At 35.3% G+C, this 25,599-nt stretch overlaps 1 protein-coding gene across 6 annotated transcripts; it reads left to right on the forward strand.

The window, feature by feature from the left end:
• Positions 1–25,445, forward strand: palmdb (palmdelphin b). Of its 6 annotated transcripts, none has more exons than XM_052596050.1 (9): positions 1–286; positions 8,820–8,871; positions 9,553–9,633; positions 10,524–10,654; positions 12,027–12,141; positions 12,446–12,470; positions 12,568–12,687; positions 13,538–14,458; positions 22,212–22,374. In XM_052596050.1, exons 2-9 carry the CDS (start codon positions 8,827–8,829, stop codon positions 22,223–22,225), a joined length of 1,452 nt encoding a protein of 483 aa, XP_052452010.1. In that variant the 5' UTR covers positions 1–286; positions 8,820–8,826; the 3' UTR covers positions 22,226–22,374. The 6 variants fall into 6 exon arrangements, with proteins under 6 accessions (XP_052452010.1, XP_052452009.1, XP_052452005.1 ...); XM_052596049.1 differs by lacking the exon at positions 22,212–22,374 and adding an exon at positions 16,286–17,960 and having other exon boundaries at positions 3–286; XM_052596045.1 differs by lacking the exons at positions 12,446–12,470; positions 12,568–12,687; positions 13,538–14,458 and adding exons at positions 24,406–24,494; positions 24,631–25,445 and having other exon boundaries at positions 5–286; positions 22,212–24,279.
• Positions 25,446–25,599: the final 154 nt, after the last annotated feature.

The following is a 25,599-nucleotide window of genomic DNA, read 5'->3' on the forward strand; positions in this document are numbered from 1 at the left end:
GCTCAGCTCTGAAAGCCTGAGAGCAGAAAGAGAGAGAGGACAAAGAAAAGGAGGGGGAAAGAGAGAGTGATAGCATGACAGAAAGCGAGAGGATCGGAGAGTTAAAGAGAGAGAGAGAGTGGGGCAGCCTGCCAGTGAATGGTAACACAGGATCAACTCTCAACCTACAGGAACTGCACTTGGACACACACACACACTCGTTATACACACATGCAACCATGCTGGAATGAACGGACTGAATTGTGGTCAGCACATCCCAACTAAAAGCATCAGCAGAAGGCAAACGGTGAGTGTCGTTCCCTTTGTGTTTCTCGTCTGTTTAATGTCATTCAGCTTAATGTGACAATATTATCTGCTTGCCACTTAAAAATCTGATAGTACTTGGACGACTTGTGCTGCTTGGTTAACCGGTTAGTTCAATCATGTTGTACAGTCATGCTTTAATGAAAGTAAGTATGCAGTTGTTGTGTCAGTGATTTATAGGCTTTTAATTCCTTTAAGCCTGCTGCCTTTATTCCCGCCGTCCTGACTAGATGACAGAAGATGCGTAAAGCCTGATTTAATGGGGTCTGACTTTTAGACGGTCAGTTTGTTATTGTGTGTCAGGAGGCTTACTGCGTCATTGGGATGGCATCACCCTCACCGGGGACATCCCCTCTCTTTCAGATGACCGCAGCGAGTGACAGGAAGTCTTGTAAAGGCTTGTACCTGTGAACGGTACACACACAGTTAATCACAAGAGAGGAGAGAGAGGCTGTGCTTCTGTCTTCCACCCACATTTCTGAATCAGACTGCATGTGATTATTCTAGCACACTGCTTCTATACAAGTTTGATACTTGTGTATCTCATTTTATACATTCTTTATTTTTAATCTGATGGGTTTCTGAAAGTGTTTAAGTGATTATAATGTTTAGTCAACTGGCCATTAAGTTAAAAAAAATAAAAATACTGACAGTGATAAGGACCCAAACATGAAGCGGAGTGGGTTATTTTGTGATAACTGATTGATTGTGCATCATTTGTCTCATTATGGGGCTAGTTACAAAATTATTATTATAAATAAATCTAAAATACATATTATTGCAGTTGAAATTATTTTATTATGTAAAAATGAAGAGTGTGTAATATGGGAGAAAGTATGGCTATGTACAATTTTTTTTTTTTATATTTATGTTATAAAGTCTCATTTGAGTATTTTTTTTAATGGTGTGCATATGAATTTATATGGAGCACTACACATGGCATGCAAAAAAAAAAAAAATTGTGTCCACGATTTACAGAAATATTTTGTTCCCTCGATGTACTAAAACATGCGCACAATTATTATTACATTCCCTCAGATTGCTATCCAAGTAAAATATGGTAATATTTGGAAATTTTAAAAATAAAAAAAATGATGAAAACTAATAATAATCTTAAAAAGTTATACAATTATATCCACTATATACATTACCATTACTTTAAAAGACATTAATATTTTTAGAAAAAATAAATGAAATAAAAATTAAATAGAATTTCACTATTCACTAAAATTCATGAAAAAGTAATGAAGTCAGTACTTATTTATATCAGAAATATCTAGTGATTTTATTAAGATTATAAGGTAAAATTAATATCAATAAAGTCATAAAATGTCTCTAATCAATAGACCTTTTTTTTTAATTTGTAATGGCACGAAGTAATTATTATTTTTTAGCAAAACATGTTAGTAAAAAGCAACTACTGACTTTGACATTAAACAAATGTATTAAACAAATTTAAACCATTTGTTAAAATATGACAGGGTTTGTGAGAGAAAATAAGTAACCTTGACCAGTCGATATTAATGCTTAACGGTCATTATACAAAATATTTGACAGAAGAAGATTGCAATTTTCCAATCAGAATCAAGTATGCAGAGAGCTGTGTAATACTTTTTATACTGCAGGGCTCTGATTTAGTTTCAGATATGTTGACTACATTACACTGAATTTCATTTTACCATATTCTTTTTGAATTGCAACAAAGTTTAGAAATATTTAGAACAGTTTGGGCGGTGTACAAGGAAGTAGTTCTTGTTTGATGACTTGAAATCACACACGTGCCTGTGGTGTAAGCGGAATAATTGGTATCAGACTGTCAAATTATTGAAAACTAAACGTGAAACCTTTGATCTCTGATCTGTCCGTCTGTCTGTTTGCTGTGATTACAGCAGGATTAGGACATTTTTGAGTTATTGCGTTTCAGATTTTGAAGTTGCTGTGTAGTTACTGATGGTAATATATATCATGGTATTACTTTTTTTTACTATACTTATATACCTTGGAATTTAAATGGTACTGTGATGCGATGGAGTATATAATTTGCTGTCTATAGTGTCTAACAGCCATTGTCATAGTTTTGTCATATAATATTTTATGGTATTTCCCTAATTACAAAATACTATGGATTTACACTGGTTTTTAGATATGGTAGTGGTGTAATAAATAGCATGGATTTAACATGGATAAACATAATGATTACCATATTCATAAATACATCAATTCAATAAATTCATTACATAGTGTATACAGAGATCCCATGGTCATGTAAAACCCAGTAATATTATAGAATTTTAAAAGCAAAAGTTGTCAAAATTAATAAAATGATACATCAAGAAGTTTATATAGGCAACTTTAGAAAAAAAGAAATGAAAAGAATAGAAAAGAAAAAAAATAATAATATACATCTATTCAAATTATATACACTATAGACATTTCTGATTAAAAAAAATATATATTTTAATGAAAATGTAAAAAAAAAAGAGTAATGAAAATGAATATTATTATAATTAAAATAATTATATAAAGGAGTTATCTATAGTGAATACAATTTTGTATGTTAAAAGGTCATAAATTATGTTTATATTAATTTAATTTAACAGATCATATTCTGTAAATGTCTTTCTAAAATTAACATGATTAAAATGAATATCTGAAAATTAGGGCTGTGCCGATCACGATCGGCCTATCGTTATGCACAAATCTCGTCAGTAAAACCGGTTCTCCATTGCCGTTGTTAACTGAGAAGATGCGCAAATAAACGCTGAAAATGAACATGGATTTGCGCATCGTCTCTATTAACAACGGCTCTGTGTAGTAACAGCTGCTCTATGTGAAATCACGCACCTGATGGAATTTACCGCTGATTAGAGAACTGGCTTTACTGACGAGATGCGCATTAACGATCGGCTGATCGTGATCGGAGCACCCCCAGCTGAAGATCATAAGATAAGTCATAAAATATTTAATATCTGAAAAACATTCGAATTATAATTAAACTAATTTTTATTATTGATTATTTTGATTATCCATAAACATTATCAGTACAGTACAGACCAGTTTGGACACACCTTCTCATTCAAAGAGTTTTCTTTATTTTCATGACTATGAAAATTGCAGATTCACACTGAAGGCATTAAAACTATGAATTAACACATGTGGAATTATATATGGAATTATATACATAACAAAAAAGTGTGAAACAACAGAAAATATGTCATATTCTAGGTTCTTCAAAGTAGCCACCTTTTGCTTTGATTACTGCTTTGCACACTCTTGGCATTCTCTTGATGAGCTTCAAGAGGTAGTCACCTGAAATGGTCTTCCAACAGTCTTGAAGGAGTTCCCAGAGAGATGCTTAGCACTTGTTGACCCTTCCCTTCTGTCTGCGGTCCAGCTCACCCCTAAACCATCTCGATTGGGTTCAGGTCCGGTGACTGTGGAGGCCAGGTCATCTGGCGCAGCACCCCATCACTCTCCTTCTTGGTCAAATAGTCCTTGATGCCTTCAGTGTGAAGATAAAGAAAATAAAGAAAACTCTTAATAGGATCATTTTTGAATGAGAAGGTGTGTCCACTTTGGGTCTGTACTGTATGTATGTATGTATATATATATATATATATATATATATATATATATATATATATATATATATATATATATATATATATATATATAATTCCATAAAGCTAGGCTGAGGGCCAGCATTTGCCCATAACTCAGCCAGCGTTCAGCCTCTGCTGACAGTCCAGCTGTGAGACGGACGCTATTTTCTGCCGCAGCACCCATCTCAGGCCTGGCAGTGAGAAGCAGCGTGGGCAGGACTAACCAGCATGACCTTCTCCTGTTTGTCGCCACACTGGGCGTCTTAATTCCCTCTCTGTCTGAACCCTGGCAGGCTGCTGTAATCTGAGCTGACTGAGGCAGAGAGGAATGATAATGCATCGGAATTCTGGATGCAGGAATTAGAGTTCCAGTCTATGGATCTGGAGTGCTTTGGAACATTAAACTAGGAGACATTTATATGCAGAAGCACATGTGGGTGTATGTGAGAGTGAGTGTGTGTGAGCGCATGTGTTTATAATATCCACCCACTCACAGGCATAATTTATTAAGATTTATTGCATCAATGAGCTCTTCCCTGTGAGCATTTTTTTAAACACTGCAGTTATAAAATTAAAGGAGCGTGTGTAGCTTTCATTAAAAATTAAACAAAGCAGTTTGAAGTCATATAATCCACAAAGTATTTAGCTCTATTATTGTTCATGGTTGGTGTGGTATTTTTAGAGGAGGTACAGCAGCAGGACAGAGAAAGAGGTCAGATTAAAAGCAGGTAAATATCTTCTGAGGCAAGGAGCCATACCCTGACCTGCCCTGTATGACCACAGTACATCTAACTGTGACTGTGAGCTCATTATTGTACTGCGAATGAAACTGAAGCTCTCATGCCTGTACACTGTTTTTATACAAGAATGATAATTCTCTTGTGTCACACTACTTGGTCTCATTGGAAATTTGTTGTAGCGCTATTACTATAGTGTAGTGGAACTATAGAAGAGTGACAGTATGAACATATTAATATACTGTTTTGTTTATTTGTTTAATTGTGCAAAGTACACAACTAGTCAAAATGTCACGCATTTCTAAGGTTCGTAAATAATGATCGAAAAAAATCTTTAATTATAAAAATTGAAAAATATGACTTTATGAAAAATATATATACACTATAGAATAAATGGACTATTTGATTTTATTTTGTTTTGTTTTATTTTAAATGGTTGAATGTTCTAAATGCTTTAATTAATGATTACACATTTTTTACTGCTTTTAGAAAAAGTATACTGTATATATATTCACTATAGAATGACTGGATTATTTTATTTTATTTTAAATTTGTGACTTTAAGCCCATATTTGTTAGCTTCGGTGGCATTTATTCTAGTCTATTCCCAAAAGTTGACTTTTTTGTTTTTAAATATCCATTATAGAATGACTTTTATTTTATTTTTAAATGCCATACATTCATTTGTTGTTTAATAGCCTTAATTACTTAAGTTTAACTGGAGTTTAACTGGATATATATATATATATGTATATATATATATTAGTAATTATGAATAATAAATATGTGAATATGTCTCTCCACAAATTTTCTGTTTCAAAAGGAAATATGTGATCAAAGCAAAAAAAAAAAAAAAACATTTGGGGGGTGATATTAATAATGATAAATTAATGTGTAATTTCAGGAAATAATACATTTTTTATTCACAGCTTTTATTGCTGGAAAATATTACCCCAAGATAATGTTAAATAAATAGTGTTTAAACTTTTAATTGTTAGTGTAATTATTTTCCTTGTTCTTGTCCAGTAAAACACAATATTATCATGGTAGCATGTCCAATATACAATCTAAAGTGTTTGTTATTCAAAGCAGAAAATAATTATTGTTTGTCTTTATTTATATATTTATTTTGTTTATAAAATAAAAATAATTTTTAAGTGTAAGGGTATGTGAGGACATCTCTGAGTGCACATTCTCACAAAACCTGATGGACTGATGTGGGTAAATGCATCTCTCTCTGACATATTAAGCTGCACCTCAAATTAGTAAGGCATCTTGTTAAGTGGTAAGACATTTAAAGAGATGATGGGTCACTGTCAGCACGAACACCAGTGTCATCAGGGGAAATGTCATTTTTGTTTGCGACTTGCTGGTTCCGTTGGGAATCTGCAGGGTAAATAAGACACTGATGGTACGTGTTAAGGTCACTAGTGGCGTGAGATCACAAAAACATGTGCTTGTTTGCTTTTTTGTAGATCTATTTGTTAGATAGGTGCCCAGTCACTAACCAGAGCAGAAGGGTGCAATCTGAGCAGGCGTTATTACACTCAGCGCAGCCTGTACACATTTGCTGTCAGATGTTCTTCAGAACAGTTTGTGTTTAAGAAATGGACATAACAAACTCAACCTTTTAACCAAAGGTCACATGTGACAGTGCTTAGCATGCATGTTGCAATGGCCTCTCCACTGTTTTCAACAACCCTTTACTTGTCAGACGGGGCTACAATTACACTTCAGCTGGAGAAAGAGGGGCAAAACCAGGAAATATGGATTGTAATATTGACAGTTTGATGTTTTTCAAAAGATGTGACCTCTTAAATCTACATCTGTGACTTTTTGTCCATATGTGTTGGCTTTGAAGCCTATATGTTAGTGTCCACCTTAAAGTTGAAAGTAAACTTTATAATTATTACTTTTTTTTACTTTAGTTTTACATTAAGCAATGCAAAGTAAAATGGAAAATTGTGGAAATGATTAATAATAAATAACAATTGAATGCATGAATAAAATAAAATAACAACATATTGCCACAAATTTCTTGGTTCAATAGAAAATATGACAACATCAGGGGAAAGAAATATTTGCTCGGTTTTTGCTTTGTTTTGTTTGTTCACATTCATACGTCATATTCTGTTCTTGGCCCCAGAGAGCTATGTCATTCACGTGTGTTTCATAACTAAATGTCGTAATTTGAATGCCATGTAACCTTGCAGTCCACCTGTGACAGCAGAGTGTATATCTTGCTGGCCATGTATTTATTTCTGTACAAAGGGGGGTGAGGTCTGTCTTTAGCGGGTTATTCTTACCCCTACAACATTTGCTCTGCAAGTCCGAGAGATGGCCTTGAATGAAGTTTGAGGTATATGACATCAATACTGCACTGGGCAATTGTACAAAGCAGATATTTACAGAGCACTGTAATGTTTTAACGTTTCTGATTCAGCTTCATCTCTTCATAAATCAGATCAACACTTGCTTTTCATGCACCAAAAATGATTTAAAGCTGAAATTAATGTGAAAATACTCAACCCGATCTCACGGCAATTCGTACATTTTTCACAAGGTGGCTTATTCGAAAGAATTCGTATGACCACACTCGTACAAATTCATACGATTGTTGCCAAATCGTACGGATTTTACGAGTTGCACAATTCGTATGAATTTGTACGAATGACCTACACCTAACCCCGCCCCTAAACCTAAACATCACTGGGGTCGTATAAAATTGTACGAGTGAGGTCATACAAATTCGTACGAATAAGCCACCTCGTAAAATACGTACGAATTGGTCGTGAGATAGCGTTGAAATACTTTGTTGTTTTCCCTTTTAATGTGCAGAGACATAATTGGCAATAGGGAAACCTGTTTGGAAACCATCAGTAGTGTTCGCAAATGCATTAAATGACTGCATATTTAACCAAAAATGAAAGTGTTGTCATTATTTACTCACCCTCATGTCGTTCAAAATCCGTAAGATCTCCGTTCGTCTTCGAAACAAGAATTAAGATATTGTTGATGAAATCCAAGAGCTTTCTGACCCTCCATAGACAGCAAAGGTCCTACCATGGTCAAGGCACAAAAACATAGTCAGGACATCGTTTGGTTCAAGCATAATTTTACAAAGTTATGAAATACTTTTTGTGCGTGAAGAAAACAAAAATAAACAATTTCTTCTCTTCCATGTCAGTCTTCACCGTGGTAAACTTTGCAATACATTTTCTTTGCACACAGAAAGTATTCTCCTGACTTCATAAAATTACGGTTGAACCACTGATGGACTTCTATATCCTTGCTACCTTTCTGGGTCTTGAATGTGATAGTTGCATCGCTGACTATGCAGGGTCAGAGAGCTCTCGAATTTCATCAAAAAATATCTTAATTGTGTTCTGAAAATGAACGGATTTAGAACAACATGAGGGTGAATAATTAATGACAGAAATTTCATTTTTGGATAACCTATCCATTTGAATAATGAATTTAATACATTCTGTGAACATTCTGTAGTGGCTACATCTGCTACAGACCAACTGTACAGAGAAGTACCATTTTTGTAAATGTAAATGTAAAAATCATTGCAACTCCATTGGGTGCCACTATTATCATTTGGTGCGTCAATTACACACTTCACTTTTAAATGACTATTTCTTTTAAATACATGGCATCATGAAAACTATTTGAGCTGACAGCACTTAACAACCTCTTCTGTTAAGTAGAAATGAAATGACCCAGCTAGTCCTGTCTGTGCAACAGCGCTCTTTATCTATTATTTATTGACATGAGACATTATGTTACACTGTCCCAGACAAAGCACTCAATGTGGATATATCTGGTGCATGGAGTGTCAAAGAGTGACATTCCAGCTATGACAGTTATGGTTAGCTAGCACACACACAAATACACACACTTGTGTACACCATACATACAGTACATCTTTCATATTTTATGTTCACATTTATCCTTCAGGCACAGAAAGAAGAGCCCCACCAGCACTTCTTTTCTTTCTTCCAGCTCTGACGCCCACCGTCAAGTCACCCCCTACCAAAATTTCTCTCATGCCAACCCACACGTGCCAATCACAGCTTGTTACCAACCTGTTCTTAGTCTTCTAGACAGACATTGACGCTAGGTTGTTAGCAAGAATAGGTTGTTTATACCCTCTCTCTTTCTTTCTGTGTCAGGATCATTATGGAGGAAGAAACCCTGCTGAGAGAGAGACTGCAGGCTATAACAGTGAGTATCAGGCTGGATGTGTATTCTTTTTGGTTTTGTGTAAAAGACAATTGAGGTTTTATATTGGCAAGTGAAATATTATCACCGTATACATTGTTATTTGGCATTGTTGTCAAGTTGATGCTCACAAAACCTGTCTGAAACATGTACAGTATATAACATATGAATTTTGCATTTGAATTATGTCTGGTAACCTTGATCACCTTAAAATCAGGGAAAAGCATCTCTCTTAACAGTGTAGTCATGATACTTCATCAGCCTTTATGATATGAACCACTCAACCATTACTGGCCATCCAACAAATCCGAAAGATTCATCTATGTTTACCTGCTTTAAAAGTTTGTTGGTTTCTGTCAGTATATGTTTTCTATCAAAGAACACTTGAAGAGTGTTTATAGAGAAATCGGTCTATGTGTTATTTCTGTCCATACTCAGCCTTTGAGCTGTTCATATTATACATGAAGTCACGGTTTATTAGAGAGTTAAAAATAATGCTGCAAAGCCTTCCTCTCAAAAAGACTATATTAATTCTCTCTAGCATGCATGCTTGTGTTAATAGCAAGACATTAAAAGCCACTTATAGAAAAATAAACAACAAAAGAACACGGGGGGTCAAGGTGAAATGAAAAAAGGTTTAGGGTCTTTTTTACTTCACATAAGATGACTCTGATTTCTCAACAGGATAAAAGAAGAATTCGAGAGGAGATAGAAAAGAAACGAAGAAATATTGAAGAAGAGAAATTAAAACTACAATATCTAAAGGTATATTTTGATTATGAGTAATAATTAATAATAACACACACACACACACACACACACACACAATTTATATCATGCAATAGTATTTAATATATTTACTTTTATATACATTTTTATAATAACAGTATAATCTTATTGAAAATAAATTACAAATATATTATTTATAAATAATGTATTCAAAAATAGTGTAGAATCAAAACATAAAAAGTTGCATATGCATTTCTTTTAATATATTTCTTTTAATTATATTTTAATATAATATATCATTGTTATATATTGTATTGTTATATTATGTATCCTATTATATTGGTATCCTAATATCAATATTACAGGATACATAATATAACAATACAATATATAAAAGTGATATATTATATAAAAAAATATAATAATAAAAAATTACCTAAAAATCATTAAAAAAAATCATATATTCTCTCTATAATTGTATATGGAATATATGAATGTGTATATGGAATTAGTTTTTTTTATAGTTTATATGATATGATAATATTACAAATATATTATGTATAAATAATATATACATATACATATGCATGCATATATGTTTATAGACATAGAATATATATTGTTATTAAATATATTCTAATATGTAATAATACAAATGTTATTATAAAAAGAATAATAAATATTAATCGATGAACAGTTGATGCATGTTTGAAAATACTGAAATATATAATATCTTTCCAGCATATATCTAATAAATATCTAACATATTTAATATGATCATTAAATTATTGCAGCAGAATGCTTTTGCATTTTGTGATTTTGTAAGGTAATGTGTAAAGGTGTCATTTATTATTACTTTACAACACTGTAATATAAATAAATAAACTGGCTGACACAAGATGCTATGGCCTTCCTCGAACATACAGAAAAAAACTCTACGGGAACAATGGCTGATGGACGGATTGAGCACCCTGAGCGAAGAGGAGCAGGAATCTGTGAAGGCCCAGACTGAAGATAACCAGCAGCAGACGAAACTCCTGCAGAGCAATATCGACAGGTACTCTCACATCTCCACAAATGAAAAGGGAAAAAAACTCTGATCACTAATGGTGTGCAGGGTTCACAGCTTCCTCTTTAATGAAAGATTATTCTTGTTTAACCACTGTGATGGGCTTTCAGTGTTAGCCAAGGGTTAGACAGACAGACCTCACTCACAGTATTACATAAACTGTCCACTTACGCAACCCGCCTTGGCAGTGAGAGCCTGCTGACTTACAACAAGCTTTGTCTGGAAAAAAACAACCATTATGCAAGAGGTCGTACCTGAAGCAGGAAGGATGACTAATACAACAAAAGGACAAAATAACAGAGAGAGAGAGAAAAAAAATCTTTTTCCAGCTAGAACCACACTTTTACTTATAATAAGAGTTCTCATACAGTGCTGGGAGACACTCTCCCTGTCTGATTTCTTCCTGTGGAGCTTTATTTAGGATGGAAAGGAAGTGTGCTTTCCAGCAGCTCCTTAGATCGATTTGAAGGCCTTAAAGGACTCAAATCTCCAAAGAGCTTTCTCTTGATAAATACTCCACAGTATGATGGCTGCTGTTGAAATCAGATGGATTAAGAGCGAAAAAGCAATTTGATGAGAATCCCCACAATCCCAGGACAGAGGAGGCTTGTCATCTCCTGGAAGTACTAATCTTGACGTATAGGTTCATGGCCCCAAACAAAACATAAATGAGGGTAATCATTCTGAAACTCTAAAACTCCATTTTCGGTATCATAGAACAATACTGAAAAATGACACAAGGAGGTGCAATTAGAGTGACTTTGATGAAAGCAGCACTTTTTTTGTCTGTTGTTCTGAAATCAAGTGTTTGTATGCAAACAAATAATACATGAATAATAATCAGTTTCCAACATGTTGGTCTGGGTCTGAATCAGGATTTCTGGAAACTCTTTATAAATTCAAATCGTTTGCACACAGGCATAGTTAACTCTAAATTTAAAATTGCATCATCATTTACTCACCTGTTTACTTCTAAACCTGTGTAACTTTTTTTCTTTTGTAAAACACTGAAGAAAATACATTGAAAATGTAAAATTTCTCAGTATTACTTGTTTTCCATTCAACCAAAAATCAGTAGTGTCCAATGTTTTTACACCCCTTTCACTTTCATTGTATGTGGATGTTGTATTTGTGCTCTGCAGTGTAAATAAAGTCATACAGGTTTGGATCGATATGAGGTTGAGTAAATCAAGACGGAATTTTCATTTATGGATGAACTATGCTTTTATAAGTAAAAAATAAAATGTGTTGTATTATTTCATGCAAATATAACTTAGCTCAACTGAACAATCAGTAAAAAATATCAATAAATATGTGTATGAATAATATATATAAATATTATCACCTGCATCTTTTGCAGAATAAAGCAGGAAATTGCGGTTCTTGAGACACAAGAGCTGGAGCTTTCCGCGAAAGAGGAGATTCTTCTGAAGCAACTGAAGGAGGTGGAGAAAACTCCAGAGGACATCATAAAGGTATTGCTTGTGTATTCACTTTCAAAGGCCTGGAGACTCCTTACCGCTTATTACAACAGCGAGCCACTTAAATTGGATCAGCTTTTGAGTTGGGACCAAGGGAAATCATTACAATGCAGCATGCTGTGAAGATGCCCCTCGGTTTCAAATTGACGTCAAGATAAAATAGTTTGATGCCAGTTGCTGCTGTGAGGAAGGGATCGGCTTGCGTGATATGTGATCTGGTGTGTTTTGTATGGTTTTGTTCTCATCTCTTCATCAAATCTGCTTTTGCTACTGCACAAACTACTGTATTTCCCTGCAGGAAGTAAATGCGAATATCTGGCCAGGTAAAGAAAATTCTTCTTTTTTCTTGCTATATTGCTATTTGTTAAGCATTCTTTCCCATGAAACTTCCTCAACAGACCTAAACATTGCTTATTACAGAGCCAGTCCAATACATCTACACGGCCATACCTGATGTCCCAAAGTCCTATACCCCCAAAACCAAGAGGAGAAGTGTCATGCCAGGAAAACATGAAAGTGATGAAGAACAGGAGAAAAGGGGTACAGCGAAGGCTCTTGTTTACACCACTGTTAACTATTTGATGATATAATGAGCACTTGAAATATTCCACAAATATTTAGAAAGTGTAAACATGTCATCGAACTGTCCACTTCTGTAATTATAGTAATTCAAGGGATGTAAATGCTGTTTTCATTTTTAATGAAAAAAAAATAATAATAAGATGTTATTCATGACTGTAATTATGAGCATGACACAGAATTATGAAAGAGACCCAATAATCAAAATATCACCAGCTGTACAGGATATTGTATCTAGCTACAGACTGCAAGATGACACATTTTTTATTAAAGCAATAAGCCACTAGAGCCCATGTGCTACAGTGTTTTTATTCATATTAATCATATTATCTAGAATATTTCCGCCACCAAGTACATAACAGTTAAAATGTTATTCCTAGCAAATGTTGTTCTTTTGAAATTTCTAAAAAAAAAAAAATGTTTTTCACAAAAATATTAAGCAGCAAAACACTGATATAAATAAGAAATGTTTCTTGAGCACCAAATCAGCATTTTATCATCATTTCTGAAGGATCATGAAACATTGAAGACTGGATTAATGATGCTGAAAATTCAGCTTTACCACAGAAATAAATAGCATTTAAAAATATTTACTTTTTGAGTAAATCGTTATGATAATAAAAATAATAATGCACAATATTAGTGTTTTTACTGTATTTTTTTTCAAATAAATGCAGCCTTAGTAAATATAGTAAAAAAAAATATTTCTAAAACCATTTAACTACTGATAAATATTTTTTTTATACATTTAATATATATTTTTTTTAGATCTCTTGATTTGGTTTGTGTTTAACACTGTTATTTCCTTCAGCTACACACACCATGAAGATCAGTGTGGAAAAAGATCTCCGCACTGGTGAGAGTCACATCCTTTCCACCGCCACCATCGCACCTCTGGATCTCCAACACCAAGGCATCAAAGTCTATGATGATGGGCATAAATCCGTCTATGCCTTGGCACCTGATGGACAGGGCTCCCAAAACGACATGAATGAGATGAGCCCTCTTGAAGTAGAGGAACTTCTGATGAAAGCCTCAGAGAAGAAAGACCCAGCAGATGTGGAATACCACGAAGCAGTGTTTTCAAGCCCATTCAGTCGACCTACAACCCCTCAGAGGACAGAAAGAGGCTACATCAGCCTTCATGGCCTTCAGATGCCCAACAAGAACCAGAGTCCCTTTCAGGCTGAGAACTTTACCAAACGAGAAGCCCTTTACATTCCAACCACTAAAACCAACCAGTATTTGGGCACCAACCAACTGGCTCAAAATGGATCATATGCTAATAGTGAATACAGCGGCGTAACCAGGATCAGCTCAGCATCTTCTCCCATACAAGAGTATGAGGAACAGCTTCGGATAACACCAACAGCAGACTCCGGGCTGGGATTCGGACGGTTTTCCCCTCTGCATCAAAAGGAAGACTCTAGTGCCAACTTTATGAGCTTCCTTCCTCCTGAGGTGGAATCTGGTGAACCTGTTACCATGATCTTCATGGGTTATCAGAACGTTGAATCAGATGAAGAAGATGAAGGAATCCAGGCTGAACTGGTAGTTATTAGTGATGACGATGATGAAGATTCTTTGTCATACCACCCTCTGGGCTACCGCAGCAAGATCTTCAAACCCAACAATATGGTGTACTGCTCTGAGATCAGGCCTGGTGCCATCAGAACCTCCAGCTCAGAAAGACAGATGCTTGGAAATGAAACCAGAGACCCGACAGACACAGGTACCATTCGAGGAGTGAGAAGACAATCTGGTTTCTAATTCCACACTAACTTTCAGTTCCTTGCATTTCTTTGAGTCATTTGTAACCCTTTACAATAAAGTTCCATATGTTAACATTAAAGGGATAGTTCCAACCCGATCTCACGGCAATTCGTGCATTTTTCACAAGGTGGCTTATTCGTACGAATTCGTATGACCACACTCGTACAAATTCATACGATTGTTGCCAAATCGTACGTATTTTACGAGTTGCACAATTCGTATAGTCCATGTGACATCAGTGGTTCAAATTTAAGCAATAATCACAGAATTTAAATGATTATTAAAACTTTATAGTTATTGTTATAGTTATCATCATTGAATGTGCCTTTAATCCCCATTATTCATCGTTATTTATTCAAAAGAAGATATTCTAAGAAATCTCTTAACAACTGAAGCGAGTTGGCTCCAGTGTTGTTTGGATCTCAAAGTTTTTTATGGAGTGTTCCACAGAGGAAATGAAGTCATAGACTGAATCTAAATGAGAATAAACGATGACAGAATTTTCATTTTTGGGTTGACAATTCCTCTTATGCATCAGGTATCATGAACAACCACTTTCATACCATTTATTAATATTTTAATGCTAATATTTACACATGCCAATACATTTTGAACATGTTTACTTGTATAAATGAGTTAATGTATTATGGTTAAACATGAGTCACATACAGTATAAACAATTAGAAATGTTCATTCTCAGTCCATGATACCTAATGATTTAAGAAAGCAAAGAAACATTACTGACAGCCAGACCTCTAAAAATACTAGATAAGACTTAACAGTATTAAAGTGAACCCATCTCATCAGGTAAACTCTTGCTGCTTTACTTCCACCTAGTGGTCTATATCTTCACATTTTGTCACATTGTGCATGACATGCATGAAATCAAACTTGCTGCTTGTCATATAACAACTGTTTTGTTCTGATATGATTAATAATAATAATAATAATAATAAAACATAAATATATGCTTCGATATGTTAACTTGCTGCTTTGGAGATTTTTTTTTTTTTTTTTGTACACAAGAAGTAATACATTTATTATGGGTTTACCATAACACAAAAATATACCATGATAGCTATATAGTAAAAAAAAAACTGTGAAAAAACTGTAAAAACTGTGGTAACACTGTCAAAAATAAAAGATTCAGAAAAGAAATCCCATAGTCAGTTATTGTAGTAAAAATATCTATGGTATGGTGGCAGTGGTGAATGTCTGTAATGGCTGATAAAACATAATAGTTTTCTAAGATATCTTTTGGAACCAATATTCATTCTTTACACACGGTCATTATTTAGTTTCATTATAGGTTCACCCGTTTCCGACAGCTAATGTGTGTTTTAAGGTAGTTTGTCTCTTTTTTTCTGCACCAGAATAATACACCGTTCCCGTCCATCAGCTATAATTGAACATTTTGTCCTTGGTAGCTTTTAAGACGCTGTGTCTGCTCAAGAGCTCGTTCATAACATCTGCTAAAGAGAGTGTTATGTAATAATCCTCGCCTTGCATTACATAAGGCGCAAAATTAATGCTAAAATCCTCAACATTCTGCATATTCATTGTTTTCTCTGTTTTGTCATCCCCTGATTTTGGCACGCCAGGGCGGGATGAATGTGTTAACTGCAATCCCATCATCTTCTCTAATGACAGGCCAAAGACAAATCAATTGATTTAATTGATTGATTGGATTGTACTGGATTTGGATTTGTTTGAAACAAACTAACCACCTGCATGCAGAATATCTAGGTGTGGTTAAACTGAAGTATTTTTACTGTCCTCTCCAAAGCGCTGCCAATCAGACTGTCTCAGCTAGGAAAACACATGTAACCTCTCCAGATGCTGACATCCTGTATTTCCTGATGAGGATGAAAAGGACTAAGAGACTGATCTGGAAAAATAAATAAATAAATGCTCATGACATGAATCATATTTGAGTGCCCAAAACTGCATTTGTTCATCATTTCATGTTGTACATAATGTTCTTCATTTGACTGTTCTGTAAATAATGCTGTTTGTTGGTATTTTTTTTTTTGTCCCTCTTTTTTTCTTTTTAAATCAAATAGGGAAAATATCTGGTGACTTACTGTACTTTTGCACCAGAAATTATATTTCAACACTACTGATATCACTCTTTTGTTTAACAAATGGTTGAAAAAAATACAGTATGCTGTATTTTTAATCAGTGGTGTTGTCTTATTTTCTAGTATATATATATATATATATATATATATACACACACATCCCTAAAACAATATACATTTACTACTATTTTAAATACAGTAAAATATTTTTTTGAGAGAAGAACTTTTTTGTTAACCATAAATTTAGCAATTTCTAGAGAAAATAAAAGCAGGAAAAAATGGCAAATTGAGTAAAATAAAATATTTAAATAAACTTTTATTCAGAAAACAAGCTAAAAAATTTTTAAATAAACAAGTTTTAGTATTTTACACATTTTTCTTAGGAAGTAAATGTATCCTGCCTTACAGTAAAATGACAAAAAAAAAATATATATATATATATATATATATCAGTAATATACAGTAGTTTTTTGTTGTTGTTGTTGTTGTTTTTACAGCTGACATGATTCACATCAAAATTGGTCTAAAAGACATGACAAGTGTTTACAACTGCAGTATTATTTCTGAGTCACTTGATCTTCGACTTGGCCACTGTGTCAGTGCAGAGGGCAGGTTTTGAGAGGATAGTCATAAACCATATATGGCCGATTTTCAAAAGATGTCAAACCCATTACATGAAACCTTGAGAATATGCTTGATTGACAGAAAGATTTAAAGAAATTCCTGCGACTGTGTGTGTGTGTGTGTGTGTGTGTGTGTGTCGGAACGGCTGAGGCTGCTCAGCTATTGGCTGTTTCTGGTACATTCAGAGTAAGTCACAGTCTCTGTGGTTACAGAGAAGCAAAGCTTCAGCCAAGACAGAATCGCTGAGCACGTACCCTGTCCTCGCTCTGCTCGTAACACACAAGGTAGGACACTGAGAACTTTATGAATAGTCAGACTTCTACTTTATGAAAATAATTATGGGGTGAATAAACTTATTTAGGCGTCATGCTGTTGGAGATTGTGCTGGATTGCTGTTATATTTTCTTATGGGGTGCTGTAAAAAATATAATATTTTTGAGATGCTATGACAAACAAATGCTAAACTTACTGGATTTGTGCTGATATGATCTAAAGAGACTTGATTTTTTGCAAACAAATGTGTGAGAGTGTACACTTCTTATCTGCAGTCTGTATTTTTTAGAGATTTAGATTTTTGTTTGCTCTGTCTACTGTATTTTATACGAGACTTAATATTGTTGCATTATAAATGTGAGAAATAAGATCAGTGCATTGATATTTGGTATGTATAATAGTTACATTTTTTATAAGCTGGCATGTTATGGATTTTTTTTAGAATTATGGATCAATCATATCAATAAAACCCATTATATTTTAGTCTTGTATTCATCAACGTCTTCTCTGATTTGACTCTTAAGTGTGAAAATGTTGCCATCGCTGTGGAACAACCTGAGAAACAGAAGCTGTGAAAGTTTAATTAAACCCAAGCTGCTTGTTCAAACCTCAAGCACTTCAGAAAACGTGGAATCTGAGATGTTGACAGACAACATCAGCACTGGGCTTCACAGCTGAATGTGTATGTGTGTGAGTGTGTAGGTGTGTGAGTGTGTGTTTTAGAGTGAATTAAAGTGTCTGCGTGGGTGAGTGGAGGCGTGTGTGTGTGTGTGTGTGTGTGTGTGTGCCTGGGGTAAATGTGAGGCAGGGAGGATCCTCTTTGGAAATGATTACAGATGAGAAAGTCTCCTGCTCCATTTCACACTCCCATTAATGCAGAGAAGAGCAGAACCACATGAAGCCACATGAACTGCTATTAATATGTCAGCAAAAATATGGGTAACTTTTTTTATAAGCCTGCATGCATACATTTATTCATAAAATCCAGTATTCATAATGGCTTATAATACAACTTAAAATCAGGTATGATACTTTATAAATTGAAACCACATTTATAACTGAAAATCCACAAAATGTAATGTATTATAATGGATTATTATCTTGAATATAAAATATATTTCAGATTTTTAATTAATCACTTAACACTATAACATTCTATGACATCTAAATGCCATATATATATATATATATATCCATTTAAACTTTGTTCATATATGTTATAATATTTATAAAAATGAACAAATTATGTTATTATTAATAATAATATTTTATAAACATAATTTTATAAACATACTGTATATACCATTTTATATCATAATATATGCATTTAATTTTCCTTTTCATATTCGGTCAAGGTCTAAAGTATTATTTGTTCTTCATTCACATATATTTATTCATATTCATTCTGTTGCTGTATTAAAGACACTTTTTACTATTTACAAGCAGCTTCACAAAATATTTTCTCGAAAAGTACAATGTAATCAGTTTATTATGGTCATGTGTAAACAAAACGAACACTGTCATTCAAGTCATTTTTCCTTCCAAGCTGATAAAGCTCTCGAAATTCTCCATTTGAGACATTTGTGTCTTAGTCCGCAGTGCTCTCATGCCGCATAGTGACATTTTTTCTCATCTGAGAACATATCCAAGGGCTCAGTGCCAGTCACATGTGTCTGAATGGCCACCTACGCTCTGGCCCCCCTGCACCTCTTACTGTGATGCTCCACGCAGGTTATTATTTCATTCTCAATAGAGCAACCTTGAGCCTAAAGTGCTCTTTTTCTTTTTCACACAACAGTTCAAAAATATATTTTTCAAGTGCATTTATTAGTGATAGCTCCACCCCAAACTGTTGCATTCCCTATGACATCACTTCCTAAAAGAAGTAATTTAAGGAAATTATATCACATGACCTCACTGGAAAGCCACTTATTGATCAGTTAGCAATAACAATGGAGCGACCAATCAGAGTTGAGTGTTTGTACCAGGAAGACGCCCTGAGGTGACCATTAACGCCAACATCAGTGACATCAGGCCAACTCGCAATGACATTTCTGCCAATAACTCTCGTATCAGACCAAGTTCACTTCATACTCATGCATCCACAACATATTTGCACAAGCTCAGAGTGCTTACAGGTTTCACTGAGAAGATTTTCTTGGCAAGGTGGAGATGATCTCCTTCTGGCTCCTGTTTCTAAAGCTCACGGTAGGTACTGGGACACGCTGGTGCCGCCGCCTGCCTTCAATGCAAATGTTATTGTCACTGAATAATTTATGGAATACAGATTGTCATGACACAAATGTTGAGACGGAGAGGGTGTGAGAGTGTTGAAGTTTTCTCACAAGCTGAGCTGCTAGAGGAGGAGTCGGGGTAGGGGGGTGTTACCATGGTAATTAACACTTAACGCTTGTCATTTTCATGAGGCTTTGTGCCTTTGTGTAGCTTGATTGGAGTGAAATGGGCAGGCGCTGAAGTGGATGGTAATTTCACATAATTTTGACTGTTTTTAGTGGCCGCATTAGCATGCCGCTTGACTTTTGAATGATTGTGGAGACTTTCATGCAGTGGTGGTAATTATACCAAATGGGCATCAAGGAAAAGCTAGACGGTGAAAGTATTTCAATCCATTTTAAAGTGATGTAAACAGCTTATGAAATCTGTGAATGGTGCTGTCAATTCGTGCATTTTGATTTCAGCACAACTTCTATATTGTACTGATATCGCATTATGTTCAGCCTGAAAGAGTGTAATTGTGGCTTTGATGTTCTGAGGGGAAAAAAAATAAAACCCTTTCTAATCCCCATGGCAGCTGATTTCGTCTGTCGGAAAGAGTTTGAGCGTTAGATCACACTCTTTCTTGGCACTTGGTACGAATGAGATCAGAAAAATCCATGTAAACAACACAAGCTGCCATGATCAAATGCTCTGCAGTGGCGCATCAACAAAACCAGACAAATAACGACATGCAGTGTGTGATTGATTGTTAATTTTCAAATAATATGTCCTCTCAATATCTATAGAAATATGAAAATAAAATATAGATATATAAAAAAAACCTGTGGTCAATGAGGATGTTCACAGTCAGAGGATTTCACCCTCATGGGATTTTCTTCTTTCTCTTCCTTCCCTGGTCTGATCCAGAGTCTGTGCTGATTAACTGCGGGACAAAAGTTTCATGCATGAGGAGAAGAGCCAGTTCTGCAGTCTTATATAATTAATCTACTTATTTCTGCCTACTAAAAACCACTTTTGTGAAAAAAAAAAAATCACTGTAATAGTAAACAATTGCTTCCACTTTATTCTTATACGCTTGAATAATCTCATATAGGACATAAATGTTGCATATATTACATAAGGAAGCCGAGGTGAAATTCAAATGCCTGTTTGTATACATAAAAAATGGCTTTCACACTATGCGTTAAACAGATGTAAAAAGGTGCGATTTGGCAGAGACACTTCAAAAGGTAAGAATTTCTATGCAGTATGAAAGTAACACTTAACTAACCTGTTTTTTGAGTGCTGTGCTATTACAACAACATGGTGTTTCAACACTTGTGCCTCAAGATTAGGGGAAAAATCATCCAACTTGCTTGATGTGTTCAGGAGTGCTTAAACACAGCTCCCATTAGAATTTGTGATTGTGTGATCTCATTTCTTCTTTTCTGAAAAAATTTTCTGGATGCAGCAAACTACTCGAGGTTATTTCACTCAGAATACTATCTCTACCAGGCTTTTTTATTTATTTATTTTTACATTAAATAGGCTGTTTTGTGCTTCCCTCTTACAACTACTATTTTGCATCTGTTCTAATTCAGAACAGGTTTTGTCTGAAAAAAAAAAGAGACCAAATTAATTTCACAATGTTCAGTTTTGTTAACGGTCAAGGCATATGAATCACATATCCGTTGATGCGGGCGGATCAGTTAGTCTACTAAAAGTGTCTCATTCATCATTTTTCAGTGCAAATCAATTCTCGAGGAAATGAATATCATGAGCCAGTTCTTTTTTGTGAATCACAGAAAAAAGACACATAAAGCCTGAATCCAAAGTAATTCTAAAACAAGAATTCATAGAGTCCGATCTTTTAGTGAATCAAAACCAGTAAATCACTCCCTCAGGAAGTGAGTCCGTTTTTTTAGGGATATGAAAAAACTTATGAATCAGTTGGAACAGTATCAATCTCACATAATCTACTGATCGCAATTTGTTCATTTCGTTATTTCGACTCCATTAATCATTTTATTCAATATGTGCTGTATGCCTACTATTGTTTATATGACAATGTGCCACTTTTTTTTTTTAAATGTTTTGTGTATTCTTATTTAAAATTAACAACAGAGTCGCATCTGTTCCTCAAATTGGTTATGGAACCATTAAAGAGCAGAAATGAATTACTCAACATAAAATGCAATCAGTTGTGCAACAATTTCTAAATATTTTTGTGGTTTTATTTAAAAGTTATCGGTCAAGCAGGTTTTAAAACTCAGAACTTCTTGCAAGGAACATTACTCTAAACAAATCAGCTCAAGCTCAGGTAACCCCTTCAGACTGAAAACCTAGCCCTTAAATAAGCCCTGAAAAACTTTCTCGGAAATTTAGCATTACATAAGAACTGTACTAAACATGAGTGGGTGCAAATTAGCTTTGATATGCTTTGAATGTTTTGGTGATTAGGGAAATTAGATTTCTTTTGCTGCTTTCAAATTTATATGCCGTCCTTTTCTCTTGCAGGGAGCTACAACTGAACCTGAAGACGGGGATAGACTGGAAGAGATTGCAGGTTTTTCTCATCCTGAGAATCCAGAGCATACAGAGCAGAAGTCCCTGTCTGAGCCTGTAACCATGGAGACAAGTGAAAACTCCAGCACAGCTAACATAATTGATTGTGAAATGGAAGTCCTGGAGACTCAGATACCTGAGAGCAAGGACACAGGAAACAAAGATGAACAAGTCTGTTATGATGCTGACATTTTAGAGTCCATTAGTACAAAAGTTGTGGCTGACATTTTAGCAGGGCTACCTCCTACGGAGACCAAGGCTGATGATCTGGAAGATGTTTACAGTGCGAAAGAGGCGCTTGTCTTGGAGGATACCCAAGAGGAACTTTATCGCAACGAGTCAATTACCTCTTCAATATCTGACACTCCGTCAAGTGCTGAGAGCGTGTATGAGATTGATGTCACGCATAAGAGACAAGATTCACTAAGACAGGAACCAATGGAGAACATAGCACCCCAACCAGATGATGTTGACGATGGAGAAATGTTAGACCAATTGGGTATTGACTCACAGGAAGCCATTGTAGAAAGTTTTGGATGCGAAGATCCAGAAGAAACCATCCTTGAGCACTACATCCGAGAGGAAGTTCTGTCAGACGTCTCCACAGAGTCTTGCCATGACCCAGATGAGCTAGAAGAGTGTCTTCAGGTCGAAATAGCTGCGGCGTCATCAGACAGCGAAACCGATGAGAAATGGAGGAACATCTTCTCTTCCTCCATAAATAGGGAAGATGATGATTCCTACATTGACAGTCTTGAGCTAAGTGCACAAGAACTCTTTATTCAAAAACCTACAGTTGGGAATACTGAGGACATTTCAAAGGAAACTGAAGAGCTGGAGATTCCGGTGGAAGAAGAAGTTCTAGAACAACCCGAAAATGAGCCAGTTCAGCAACCCCAAGATATATCTTACAATGCTTCTACCCTGTGCCATGTCTTGTCCAAGATTTCCGAAGATGACGAGGAGCTCACAAGAGCAACCCACAAGAGCAATTCATTTGATTCCGTCAAATCCGATTCCAGCAAAAAGGTGCCGAAAGATTATTGTGTGATTCAGGAAATGAAAAGCGAGAACGTCAGCACAGAACACGTGGATTTCAAAGTTGCTCGCCAGCAGTGGCTAGAGATCGAAGAGCAAACGAAAAACTTGACACACCACCCAAGCACACCAACAACCCGATCCGGCACCTGCCAAGGTAGTCACAGTTTCATGTATACACCTGTCCGCAACATCGAAAGGCCAAAGAGGGATCTTGATAACCTGTCTCTTGTAGAGGATTACGCACACACCCAGTTCAGCCCTTGCTCTGAGGATTCAGGCCTGGACGACTCTAGTTACAGATCACCATTTGATGATCCAGAGACTCCAATTGAGAAAGAGATTCGCTTAACCTTGGAGCGTGAGGAGAACCTAAAGCGTCAGAGGGGAATGTCAAAATCATACTCCAGTGACTGTGTGCAGATAAGGGCGAGATCAGTCAACTTGAACCCTGGGAAACTATGCCAAGAAATCGATGAGAAAAGGAAGCTGTTAGAAGACCAGGATGATGATGGTGATGGAGTTATATCCAAATATCTCAACAACCAGACACCTTCTTTCATCATTACCTCCTCACCAACCAAGAGCGCACAAAAACAAGACATGGCTGCCAATAACGTTATCATCCTCGAGCCTGAGCCTTTCCCTCCAAGTCCAAGGCATGGAAAAATGGTGTCCTCTAAATCTGCTGACTGGAGATCTGAAGATACCCCTAATGTCATCATTTTGGAAACATCGAACCTCATCGTTCGAAGTGCATCTGAGTTCAACTTAAATTCTGCCTCTGAGGAAACCCAAGAGAAGATGTTCCTTAACAACCCATTTTGTAAGCTGCGGTCCAGGAGTACGATATCTCTAGTTGATGAGGAGATTAAGATGGTGAAGCAGCGAGAAGAGGAACTCAAGCGTCAAAGAGCTAGTGTTTACTCGAAGGATCACTTCCTGATGTCTCCCAACCGTTTGGACTGCTCATCGTTTACAGGTATTTCATGCCAAGAGAAAAATACAGACAGAATTTTTCATTCTGTTGATCTTAACTAATGACTACATCACTGAGACTGCAAACATTGCAAGATCTATTTATTCTTGGTTGTCAATTTAATTGCAGATGATGTGCCAATTAAATGTAAATCATCCCCATCATCTCCAATGAAAACATGCAGAATGGATCGTTCAGCTTTGTCATGTGATCATCGAGTAAGTAAATGCAAATATACATTCAGTGTCAGAGCAAAAGTTGGATATTGTATCGACAACATGGAATTATAATTATCGTCATCTTATATCAAAGAAAAAATAGAAAATTAATTCACTTTTATTGTTCTCTCACTAGTTTCCTGAACCCTATACTGGAGGCCGACGAAAAAGTGCCATGGCTCTGCGCTGGGAGGCAGGGGAGTTTGTGAACAATGAGTAGAAATGTACACTGACGTCAATTTGCAGCTGTTTTACATAAGAGAATTTTCAAAGCTCAAACTCGTCTGTTTATTGTGATAGCATATACACCTGCTACTGCTGCTTGTGTGACTTTCGTAAAGATCCAGAAAAAAATCTGCATACGCCGAGATGCCTAAATGTTATTTGAATGTACGGTTTCATGCATATTTGTGATTCCTCTTTAATGAGGTATATGGAGAGACTTATAGACCATATTTTTAGTGTTTTGTCTACGAAGCTAAGGAGAATATGTATTGTATATTCATATTGTATTTTCTTGTAGCGCCATGTTTGTATATCCCTAAATTATATGAAAATATGAAGCAGTATTACAGGGTTTTAGGATAAAAATTAAGTGAAAATGCATACAAAATGGATGTATTTTGTTAAAGATCACTGAAAACACATCAATTTGGTATCTTTTATCAAAAGAACATTTTTTTTTTATAATCAATCTGACTGCTCTAATAAGTCAGTATTAAAACCGTTAATCTATTTAGTAATTATACTAGTAGTAATCTAAGAAAATGACCTCTTGTTTTGTTGTCTACAGATAATGTGCATATTTATGTCAAACCGCCGTGCTTATAAAACAGTATTGCTTGCTAACCTTTGAATCCATGTCAGTCTCAAGAAAATGAGCTTTGCATACCATTTGAACATTCCTGTGTTCAAAATACGAATTCAAAAATAAACGTCAATTAAAGTCAATTGCCCATTTTTACTACAACAGTTAATTATGTTGATGCGAAACCATACCATATTAAAATAACACTTCACAGGAGTAAAAACTTCACACACGGAAATTACTACACATACATACAACTGCATTATATTCATAGTCTAAATAAATAATTGATCAAAA

Source organism: Carassius gibelio, chromosome B24 (genome assembly GCF_023724105.1).
Source record: "Carassius gibelio isolate Cgi1373 ecotype wild population from Czech Republic chromosome B24, carGib1.2-hapl.c, whole genome shotgun sequence".
Taxonomy (NCBI): domain Eukaryota; kingdom Metazoa; phylum Chordata; class Actinopteri; order Cypriniformes; family Cyprinidae; genus Carassius; species Carassius gibelio.

Bases quoted from the DNA above. Each gene is read 5' to 3' on its own strand.
- palmdb (XM_052596045.1), top strand. From the start codon at position 8,827: ATGGAGGAAGAAACCCTGCTGAGAGAGAGACTGCAGGCTATAACA. The intron at 9,634-10,523 runs GTATATTTTGAT...TCGAACATACAG, and splicing joins TAAAACTACAATATCTAAAG to AAAAAAACTCTACGGGAACA. The intron at 24,495-24,630 runs GTAAGTAAATGC...TTCTCTCACTAG, and splicing joins CTTTGTCATGTGATCATCGA to TTTCCTGAACCCTATACTGG.